Source organism: Chaetodon trifascialis, chromosome 6, assembly GCF_039877785.1.
Source record: "Chaetodon trifascialis isolate fChaTrf1 chromosome 6, fChaTrf1.hap1, whole genome shotgun sequence".
Taxonomy (NCBI): Eukaryota; Metazoa; Chordata; class Actinopteri; order Chaetodontiformes; family Chaetodontidae; genus Chaetodon; species Chaetodon trifascialis.
In genome coordinates, this window is record NC_092061.1 from 27,076,180 (window position 1) to 27,088,381 (window position 12,202).

At 41.4% G+C, this 12,202-nt stretch overlaps 1 protein-coding gene across 2 annotated transcripts in view; it reads right to left on the minus strand.

Moving 5' to 3' along the window:
* whrnb (whirlin b) overlaps positions 1-8,204 on the minus strand; it is a 99,331-nt gene extending 91,127 nt beyond the window's left edge. For both annotated transcript variants that reach the window (XM_070964840.1, XM_070964839.1), the window contains exon 1: positions 6,988-8,204. In XM_070964840.1, coding sequence (XP_070820941.1) covers positions 6,988-7,698 — 711 coding nt within the window. In that variant the 5' untranslated portion in view covers positions 7,699-8,204. The remainder of the gene's footprint in view (positions 1-6,987) is intronic.
* Positions 8,205-12,202: the final 3,998 nt, after the last annotated feature.

A 12,202-nucleotide genomic window follows, 5' to 3' on the forward strand; every position in this document is an offset into this window, starting at 1 on the left:
AATGAATAGGACGTTTACTGCAGGAACCAGGAACAGAAAAGGGTGAATTTTGCTTTCAAACAATGCCTGTCTAATCTCAGCATTCTAATACCTTGAAGATATTCTAGTAAGTAACTTATAATAATGTCTAACTCAGGGCAAGTCAGTCCGTTCATTTCCCACAAGTATGTCTCCATAACCTTATAGAATTGCCAGACTAAATCAAGATTAAATACAGTTACCTTCACAAATGAGGCCCTCTGTGTATGCAGCTACCATCCTGGCCTTTACCACCGTGCTGGTAAACAGCTTTGAAGTCACGCTTAAGACGAGGTGAACCGCCTTTGTGCAGCGGGCCTTAAATGTTAGCAGCTTCATTAAAAGCTGTAATGAATTACTCAGCTCTTGATGAGAATGGGGATGTGGACCTGGAGCATGCAGGGTCATTAAAAAAGGTTCAGCCGACAGACAGCTCAAATACACATGGCAAATAAAACATTAATGTCTCAGATAATAAACAGTACTTCATGGAGGCTATTTTTAAACACAGCAACAACAGCTGAGGAACATGTTTATTCTGCTGCCTTGAGACCTTTGCCTCATCTATTCTGTTAAGTATTGTCCTCCTACATGCTTTTCACTCTCACATCGTATTTCTGTTGCATCAAGCACAAGAATCAAAGTCATATAAATGTGGACATTCAGGAATGCAGCATGACGAGAGGAGATGGCAGGAGGTTTTCTGGTTTATGTGCCTTTGCTTAAATTAAAGCAATGGCTGGCACTCTGTGTGGTGACATTACTGGATCTGTCAATCACAGCCATACCACACCAGACAAACCAAAGCAAGATGCTTGCCTGCCTATCCACCTAAACCGTTTACCTGGACCATTTCTGTGGATTATGGAGTAGTAGTTATAGTAAGCTTTATAAGCTTTTGCATCATAATTTTCACTCAACAGTTTCTGTCTGTTCATCTGGCAGCATTTGAGTCTTCCTTTCAAATGCCTTCTAATGTGGGTATAATCTGTAGATTTAGATTTATACCTCCTTTCCACTGTTCTGGTGTGGCACACTGAAGCTGTAGTGCTTCATGAATGTATGTATTGTCTGATGACACTGATTTAGGCCCATAAAAATAACATTAATTTGGTAACAAAGTGAATGTGTAAATATTAATCAATAATTGGCTAATTAGTCACTAAGTCTGTTTCTAATGCCATTTGTATTTTTTCTTTTTTTTTTTACTTTTTTGAACACAGATTTTATGTGCAAAATGTGAATAATTGTGATAGTATAGTCTGGGAGTGAGTCTAAATTGTTGCTTTTGTTAATGCAAAGTTTGTCATTGTTTGCAGCATGCCTTAAATGTTAGCAGTTTCATTAAAAGCTGTAATGAATTGGTGTAATGAGAGCAGGAATGTGGACCTGCAACAAGGGGAGAGCCCTGGCCTTCAGCTGGAGCTGGAAATATCAGCTGTGTTCCCATCCCTCTGAATATTAATGGAGTCTAATAATGAAACAGCACACTTCCCAGGGGAACTACAATTACAGATAAGCAGTAAGCATAGATTCTTTTATTTGCAACAAAGCTGGGAAATATTGTTTTCATTTGTTAACAGTGAAGAAAGAGATGGTTTTATTGAATGCATGTACTGACTCAGGTGGTTTACTGTCAGCTACAGGCTGTAATTATTTCTTAGAGACCAATAGCTGAACACAGTGATTTTCAGTCTTTTCATCACCATGAGGTTGCCAAGTGTGGTACCTGTACAGAGATCAACACCTGTGCTCATCTAGTATATTTGGCAACTCCTTGACAAAGACTGGTCTGGGTTGAAGGTGGAAATAAACAAGCCACCACTACTGTGGTGACATATCACTTAACAATCACTAAACCTATGCAGTAATGCTGTAGTGTGTAAAAAAAAGTTCACTTTTTAAGCGCTTTTGTAAAGTTTTGCCGAGACACATGTCTCCATGAGATTGTGTAGAACTAGCTATATGTAGATGTGTAGTCACTGAAATTCTGCTGAACAACAGTTATATAAACTTGACGTCAAATCTTCAACAATTTAGCTCCTGAGCCATAGAAGGACCAAGAAGGTCATCTGCAACCCACACTAGACACCATCCTTTAACAGAGACAGGCCTACAACCTCTCCACCATATATGACCGCCTGTTAAGACATGGACAAATTTCCATAGTTTTGCAAAAAGCATCTCTATGACAACTGAGCAAACCCCATCCACTGAGAAAGCCCACAAGGTTTCACTGAAATCTTCTGAAATACCAAGTAAGTGAACCCGTTTTTCAAAAAGCCCTTTTCAAGTTCAAGAATGGCAAAAATGACACCTCAAGCTAAAAAAATTAACATTTTGTATCATTTTTTTTTTTTTTAATTCTGTACTCAAGAAGAAATATTTTACACCAATTTGTGGTTTTTGTGGAGTTACGTGCTGGAACTACTTCCAAACAACAGTTTACTCACCTGCTCAGCACGTCTCCAGCTACACACTCATCTAGCATCTGATTTATGGGCTGCACTCTGTAGCCACACAGCCGTTACTGCGGTGGCATGCTGTGCTGAATGTAATTTTACAGACAGTGAAAGCTGGCAGTTGCTTCATTCAGTGGATCAAGGAATGTGAAAGCAGTCCCAAAAACACTAATGTGAAATTGGTTATTGTAAGGCTGGAGAAAACTAACATTACTGTAGCACAATTTGTTCATCCTCAAAGTATGGAAGTGAAAGTGCTGTGTAGATATTAAGCTCTACTGCCCACATTTCAGAATTTGCAAGCTTCTTCTAATAAATCAACAAACTTTCATTCCATGATTCTCTGTACTGTAAACAAATTAAGTCAAATTAAATACATCATCATAATGTTAACCATGGAGGGTATGTGGGTTTAGACAGAAGACTTCTGAAGATTAATTAAAATGAAAATGATTTTCAAGGCACAAACACAGCAGCTGTTAACAGCAGGCTAAACAGGGTTTAACACATTGAAGAGTTTTTAGATGTTACACTTGTAAATTTAGTTTCAGCAAGATTTCAGTGACTACCCATCAATGTGTAGCAAGTTCCGCAGGAACTCCTGAAGATGTCTCGTGGCAAAAGCTGTACAAAAAGCAGATTTGGTTAAAAAGCAAAACTCTTTACATAAATCACAGAGTTACTGTGAGGGTTTCCTGTGATGACAAGATGCACACTGCACAGACTCTTGTCCCTAAAATGACAAATTGTCATTTTCATGTTCCACTTTAGATATGGATTAAACATACAAACTACACATGTTAATCAGTGAGCCCTAGTGGTGAGGATAAGGGGATTTTTAGACTTTGGACAGTGCCAAGCTGACTTTTCCCCCTGCTTCCTGTCCTTATGCTAAGCTAACCATATCCTGACTGAAGCTCTGTACATTAACAGACAGATTGATATCCATCTTTTCAAATTACTTTCAGAAAGAAAGAGAACAGGTGTATTATGTTCAAACTTTACTTGACCAAAAGATCTCTGCAATGCCTAACCTTCTATTAAAGTTTGTGTTCAAAGACAAAAACCTGGCAGCTATTCTGGAACTGTCAGTGTTGACAGCAAAACCAAACAGCAGCTCTGTCTATATGTCACAAATATCCAGGATTGCCTGTTTGTCTGATGAGGCGAACAAAATAAGATGCAACTCATCTTTAGTGCTGTCAGGGAAAAGCTGTTCAGCTTCTTATTCCCCTCATGCTGGACTGATTCAATAAAGTCTTGTATAGGCAGGTGAAAAAGCCTCTTTATTTGCTCTTAAATAAGACGTTGCCCAAGGCCTGAGCCATTCAGACTCAAGCAAAAGTGTTGTTTCTCTTAGGAAATTGCTGTAGGTAGAGTGTATTAGAGTCTGACTCAGTTAGAAAGCTTGCAAGGTCATAAAAAAAAGTTCAGCAGACAGTCCAAACGCATGCGGCAAATAAAACATTAATGTCTCGGATGATAAAACAGTACATCATTAGAGATATTTTTAAATGCAGCAACAACAGCTGAGGAACATGTTTATACTGCTGCCTTGAGACCTTTGCCTCATCTATTCTGTTAAGTATTTTCCTCCTACATGCTTTTCACTCTCACATCATATTTCTGTTGCATCAAGCACAAGAATCAAAGTCATATAAATGTGGACATTCAGGGATGCAGCATGACGAGGAGATGGCAGGTTTTCTGAATAATGTGTTTTTCCTTTGTACGTCTCTCCATCCAGGTGTTTATTTTAGTTCAGATTTCTGTTCTGGAACATTTATGCAAATTGATGCATATGTAATAAATAATATCACATTTGCATATTCAAAACTACAAACTTGTAATACGAAAAATAACTGTCATAATGTAAGCAATCAGCTGGGGAGCTTTCACAGTGATATCTAGAAGTTAACATTTTCACCCTATTCACCTATAGTGTCTCCCCTTAAATTCAAATAATGGCCGGCACTCTGCGTGGTTAAATTATAGGATCTGTCAATCACAGCCATACCACTCCAGACAAACCAAAGCAAGATGCTTTAACAACAGATGCCTCAGTCCTGTTTTGCACATTCTCTACCAGTCCACCAGAAACCATCAGCCTTTTCCACTTCTCCCAGTCACCTTCCACATCCACCTGTGTCTCATTCTCCAATTTACCACCAGCCATCTCCACCTGAACCTGAAAACTTACCTGCATCTGCTTACCTGCCTGTCCACCTGTACCTTTTACCTGCCCTTTTCCTGTTTACCTGTGAATTTGCCACCACTTTGTTTTGGACTAGCTGCTGTTGCTCGTAAGCTTTAAGGTCAAAACAGTTACATCTCAATCAGTGAAGGGAAAGAAATGTTACAGTCACCTCACTGCATCACACAAATGTGATGTTTTCATCTGTCACTATTCCTCATCTCTGTAGTGGAGTGGAAGCTTCACTGGATATTTATGTCACATGCTTCATGTATGTCTTGATGTATTTACTGAGTCTGTTTCCATCGCACATCTGCTCTTCTCCACCTCAACCAAGCATAAAAAGTGTTTTCTGATGTTTCAGGTTTCATTGTGCACAAATTGGAAATGTGCACAACAACTGGTGGATGGAAATACACTTTGTAGTCTGGTACAGAGGTGAAACACAAAGTTTTGGGCCCTATGTATACACATTCTCTATCTCCCACATTCACAGCCATTCATTCTAGTATCTGTATACTCAGTCCCCTGTTCCCCCCTAGTCCTCTGTCCTGGCAGAGGCAAATAGTAAGCCTTCCTTAATGCAAAGCATGCCATAGTTCAAACTCACATTCGTGTGATTTCAAACTTGCTATGTTCAACTCAGGAGTCCAAACATTCAAGTACTGGAGGACATGGTACAATCAATTTGCAGCTGGGAACACTGTCCAGTATACGTAGAATATGACACAGCATAGTGCTTCTGTTCATCTTCATTTCTAAGTGTGGTGAGATCTGGACGTATAAAGAGAGGCCCACAGAGGCAGTGCTATTGTACAGCGCTACCTGCCCACTAAAAACATGAAAGTTAACCTCACCTCCACCCAAACCAACGTGGCAGCAACAGATGATAGATTTCTTATGAACATCTAAAATTAATATAATACTGAAAATATAAATATAAAATTTATCTTACAAAAGAAATTATATTTTATTTTCAAAACACTGAGGACATGTCAGTGCCACTGGTAAATTACCAGGAGCTGCAGACAAGACGGTTCTCTGCCAGAGCTTGATCATGGACAGTAATCTAGAGAACAGCCGTGCTCTCTGAGTTGGTCCTCACATCTCCAATTGCAGCAAATTATCAGACATTTCAATACATCAATCTATTCAAAATCCAGTTAAAAAAAACAGTAAAAACTAAATTTGATGACACCATGACAGAATACAGATGGTTGTTTACAAACACACAAACACACATACACACACACACATCAGCTCCTAAAATATTCTTTATCTGATGGGTTTTGAGATAAAACTCCCTGTAAGTGCACAGGCATTGACAGAGGCTGAAAAACGACAGATATATCTCCACTTATCAACTTGTGCACTGCAAGCCCTGTGCATTATTTCATGTCCTTATTTCATGTCCTGTCCCAGAGTAACTTTCACCCTGCCACTTCTGGTCTGACCACTTGGTAAGAGAGTTCACTACTTTTAAGCTTTTGTTAATGCAAACAACAAATAATGGAAGTCCAGCCTCAGTCACTGAGGGTGAGGCGGAGTGGAGCCTGACATTATAAACACAGATGTCTCAAAACCTGGACAAACCAAAACTATCTGCAGGACAACAAACAACTACAGGTTAAGTGTAAAGATACGTTTGGTTAAACTGACCCCTTAATTACATGTCTGACCATCTAACACACAATTAATGAGAAGTTCTGTTACAGAATGTAGAATACTGACTTTAATATATGTAGATAGCAGATGATGACATCTGCGATCTCCACATGCAGTGAAGTTAATTCAAATTCATGAACAAATGAAACATGTTGTTCCCTGAGAATAACTCTCACCAAGGACTCCTGGTGTCTGTGACATGAAAACATTCAGAAAAACTGTTGTAAAGCATTTGCTGTTGCTTTCCTCTTTGAAAAAAGAGAAAAGGGCCTTCATTCCATCTGCCTCTGAACATTTGAGTTCATCTGGGCTCCCTGTGCCAGCGGCAGAGCATTAAGTCCCAGTCAAGTGGTGTAGAAGAATTAATAAAAAGGAAGTAGCAGCTCTCAACGGGACCCGAGGGCCCGCAGAGGAAGCAGCAGTCACAAACTACAGTTGTTTTGTAGGGCAGCTCTGCATGGCCCACTGCTTCTGTATGCATGTTCTCCCTGCCTGCAGCATACAGTGTTTACATCTGGAACACACACACACATTACAGGCCCACACACACTGTTAGTGGATTCCTTTTCTCCTGGAGATTAACCTGAAGCTTTAGAGGGAATTCTGATTATCAAACTCACGCACGCGCACGCCTGCAGAAGCGCTTACCTTCACCGCCTCGATGTGAGTGACATTGTCAAACATCAAGTCGTTCACGGTCACTATCTGGTCCCCGACCCTCAGTCCTTCTCTCTCGGCCGAAGAGCCCGGCTCCACTAGGGACACATATATCCCCACGCCGTGCTCTGACCCCCCGCGGATGCTGAAACCCAGACCCTCGTGGCTCCTAGAGCGCGTCAGGGTGACTTGGCGCACTTCTCCGCATGAACTCTCGAAGAACGGCTGGGCCATGGACGCTGACAGCTCCGCGGCGGCCATGAAACCGTCCGGACAGCCCGCCGTGGCGGGCTGCTCATGGATGGAGCTGACATATTTCTGCAGGGTCGAGTCGCCCTCGTCTCCAAAGCCCTCCGCGCTGCCGTTGCTGGGGAGCAGGTCTGTCTTCAGGTACAGTCCCTCGGACGTGTACTGGTCGAACAGCAGCTGGTCGGACCTCGGGATGACCAGGCGCAGCATGGGCAGCAGCTGTCGTTTGCCGGGCGTGTTAAGAATCACTTTGAGAGTTTGGACCAGGTCGAAGACGTTGCGCTTGGCGTGGTACACATTGAGACAGTGGATGAACTGCTCTCTCTCCAGGTCGCTGAGCAGCAGATTGAGAGCGTTGTGGAGCCGCCGGACGTTCGCCGAGAGCGCACGGCCGCCCGAGCCGGTCGAGTTCACCGATGTGTTGAGGGAAACGCGCTCCAGATCAGCGCTCATCCTACAACATAACGGGGAATCAGTGCATCATACAGACCGGAGGACGGATCGGGCATTTGTTAAAGCGCTCTTCAAGTCTATCCTCCCGTTTGAAAGCAAAACGTGAAGCAGCTCTCTGCGCATCGGGCAACTTCAACAGGTGACCGGGACGCGTTGTGCCAGCTCCAAACAAACCGTTTCATCAGTGGGTGCTCGCATTCTTCTGTAGCTGAACAAAACAGAAATGTTCTTTGAGTCCTGCTGTTTTTTGTGTGTCGTGTACTACAAAAGCTTTAACGCTGCCTTCACCGGGACGAGCCTCGGTGATTCAGATAGTGTCCGGTGTAGGCTGATATCTGAAGCCCGGCGGATTAAAATCCGTGCAACGCTCTCTTTATCAATATAAATGATAAAATGGTACCTTATAATAACACACGACCTTCTCCATATTTATTCTGTCCACAGAACAAACTCCAGAGTCTGCTCTACGACGCAGCCTTCCTTGCGCGCAACTGGCAGAGAGCACTCAATTGAATGCTCTCAGACCCTCTGTGTATAGGAAATGACGCAGGTGTGTGTGTGTGTGTGTGTGTGTGTGTGTGTGTGTGTGTGTGTGTGTGTGTGTGTGTGTGTGTGTGTGTGTGTGTGTGTGTGTGTGTGTGTGTGTTGCTTAGAAACTGACAACTCTACTAACCCTTATTTAAATGATTATTTTTGGCAAGGCATCAGCTGATGTCATACATTGTTGAGTGAAAGCAGGAGCAGCACGAGTTTAAACTTCAAATAAACTGCCAAAAGGCCAGAATTCACATTTTATGACACAATTTCTTGGACAAAAGCGAGTTAATACCTGCTTGGGACAATTGTAATTTTGAATTTTGAAAATTTGAAAGTGTATGAACACACTGCTTGTCAGATGTTAGTTGGTTCATGTGGATGTAGAAGACAGTAGGTGGTTGCCTGTCAGCCTTTAAGCTGATCATGCTGCATTATAGCAAATGCCTCCCTGAGTCTCCTTGTCATAACTAGAGCCTAAGGCTATTTTTAAACATCTATTTCTAGGAGCCCAGAGTTGTCTTCCTCCTCATGACAGTTACGATCTCCCTCTGTCTGGCCCATTCATATAATGAGAGTCCCAGGAAACATTTCTACCACACCAGGGTGCTGCTGGGGAGAAGGGTCTTCTTACCACCCCCTGACAACCCCTCCCCCCCCCCCCCCCCCCCCCCCCCCCCCCCCACACACACACACACACACACTCATGAACAGGTGCTTTATCAATGCAGTTAAACACCAAAATCACACAATTTACTGTGTTTGCCATCCTGTCAACATGCCCCCCTTGAGGCTCCTGTAAACTGATGCCATCCACTGTCGTCCATTTGCTGGTTGACTATGGTGGAGTTTTTTAAACATGATTTTATTGTGAACAAATGCTCAGAGATGAATATGTGCCAGATGAGATCTGTACCTGGTCTTTGTTACATTGACATGCGTGAATCCCCTCTCACATGCTGCAGTGTCGGAGAAAAGTTGCCACCTTGCTGATGAGTAACAGTCTGGATTGCTTGTATTCATTATCTGGACCAAGTCACACACAGAGGATGCTGTTTTAAGAGCATCCCTTCTCTCACACTGGCATCTCAGTCTTAACTCCCCACACTCTACATTGTCTGTGTTCCTCCCTCACATCAATATGCACCTCCAACATGTGGGTGAGTGGACTTTTCAACTTGACCAGTTTGTTTGTTTGTTTGTTTGCAAGAGCTTGTGCTGCATTTGTGTGCTCCTTCCTCTTAAAGTGTTTCTCAAATAATGGATGCATTTTTGAGCATGTATAAAACACAGTCTTTTATTTGCTGGATGTGGAGTGGAACAATACATCTTGCACCGGTGCACTCATTGTTGGCTTTGAGTCACAGCATATCTTGGAGTCACTTTTTAGAGAGAAGTCTTTTCTTCTGCTCGAGTTCAGTTTGACTTTTCTTTGTAGCTGTTGCATCTCTCTCAGTGGCTTACTTCACTGGGTCAAATGTGTCGACACTCTGCCTCCTAAGACACAGCTCTCGGCTAATTCAAAGTGCTGTAGGTGGGCCTATTGCATTAAAATGTTAAAGAAGTAAACTTAGCATGAAACATTATGTCTAATTTAAAATATTACAAACATTTTCAAAAGAAATTGTAAATACATAAACAGTCCTGCTTGTTAGTTACAGGTGTACAGTATATGCCAGACGGATAATGATGAGGGCTTAAAGTCACTTGGAGGCAGTGCAACACACCACAGGAGATGCTGCTAGAGATGAGGTTGATGAGAGTGCTGAGACTGAACCAAAACAATGACCTGAAAGATACTAAAATAGAAGCTGAGAGAAAATGTAGCTTTGGTGATCACTTTCCATGGGTTTGTCATCACAAGTGCGTTACAGATTATCATTTTTCCATTTGGTAATATAAACACACTGATTTGACAGCTCAAAGGTTCAGACAGAATCAGTGGAAAACATTGAAGTTTTTTACTGTATGAAAGTTAGGGCAAATAATGGCAGTGAAATGCAGCTTCTCCATGTTTAGTTTGGAGTTTAGTTTAACAGTTAGTACACTGCTACCAGTTGACTTAAGAGGACCAGAAGGTTTGCATGGTAAAAGACAGTCTCAGGTGTATCTTGGTCCTTAACAGCCATAAATACTGATAAAAAAAAGGCAAACAGTAGTAATTTATGACACACGGGAAGCCAGTGCAGAGACTGAACTGGTGTCATGTGTTCTGTTTTTGTCAGGACGTTGTCACTGTACAACAAACCAACCAGCTGGAAATAAAAATCAAGGACACTTTTCTCAAAGATTTGATTGTAGCTATATATTTAACTGACAGAGTGCAGCCATTGGTATTGATGTGACTTGGTTTTTGGTTTTCAAAGACTCTCAGCTTTTCTTCTTTTTTGCCAAAGAAAATAAATAAATTGTGAATACGTGGAGATTTATCCAATAGTTGTCAGAAACACAATGTCAGCCTCATAATGGCAATAGATCAGGGGATCACTGAAGTCAGTGGAATTCATCCTCTGGAGACCATGAATCTTTATCAGTCCAGAGGTTGTTGCGGTATTATAACTCTGGACCAAAGTGGTGGACTGACAGACCCACAGACATTGTGTGTGTGTGTGTGTGTGTGTGTGTGTGTGTGTGTGTGTGTGTGTGTGTGTGTGTGTGTGTGTGTGTGTGTGTGTGTTTATTTTTAACATAGAAAGAAAATTTTTTCCTCAAACATCTACGCATTGTCCCATTTCTGCATATTAAAGCAGCAGTGGGAGTGTATTATTTTCTTCATGCAGTATGCATTAGTATGCAGGCATTACAATATAAATGACCATGTTGTCAGTGGGGAGGGGAGGCACATTAATGCCTATTAAATAACAGAGGGTGGTTACAGTGTTAAAGATTACATGTGTTACCTGTGTGTGTGTGTGTGTGTGTGTGTGTGTGTGTGTGTGTGTGTGTGTGTGTGTGTGTGTGTGTGTGTGTGTGTGTGTGTGTGTGTGTGTGTGGCTCTCCCTCTGTCTGATTCTTTCTCTCTTCCTCTGCTTTCCTCTGTCACCCACGCAAACACTGATTGTGCACAAACTTTGCAGAGGGATCATTTTATAGAGCAGTCTCTGTACATCCCCATTTGTTTGTTTTTGTTGCTGTTATGATCAATTGCAATATATGTACAGTACATAAGGCAAGGCAAGGTATAGCACCTTTCAACAACAAGGCAATTGAAAGTTCCAGAAGACATGAAAAGGTGACATAAAAAGACATTAAAAATAAATTAGAAGATGTAGATAAGCTAAAATAGAATATAACAATTTAACAGAATAAAAAATTTGCAGTGTTTAACATCAGCAACTGAAGCTGAGCACTGACTTTTGATACAATATTTGGTTCCAAAAATACTTTTTTCAGTTTTGGCACATCCAATCACTGATTTGTTTAACACACTTTTAGTTCTTCTATGGGACCACAGAAACCTGGTGATACCATTATCTATATCTATATCTCTTGATATGTCATTTTATCTATATATCTATATATGTGCATGTGTGTTTCATGTGCATAATCATGGTAAGACATTTTTTTGCTGTCTATAATCTGAGCTTGTAAGAGCATGTAGATATTGACCAGAATAGGCTCAGTAATGGAGCCTTGGGTAACCTCACATGTCATTTTTATATGCTCAGATGTGTATTCACAAATTAACAATAAAGTAGGTCTTGTTCTTCAAAGAGGTTTCACACCATTTTAGCACTATGCCAGGAAGTCCAGGTTAGTTTTGCAGTCTGTCTAGTAATATGCTGAGGCTGACTATGTCAAGAGGGTGTTATGATGTTGAAAATCTATCTTTTCAGTGATTTTAATTTAAAATGGGAGGTTTGATATCGGTCCATCATTAAATGTGTGGAAAACAACCAAAGTAAAAGTGTTGAGTGTAGAAGATCTGATGGCATGCAGTCAAAAACATTTCCTGGAGGCAGAGCATCAA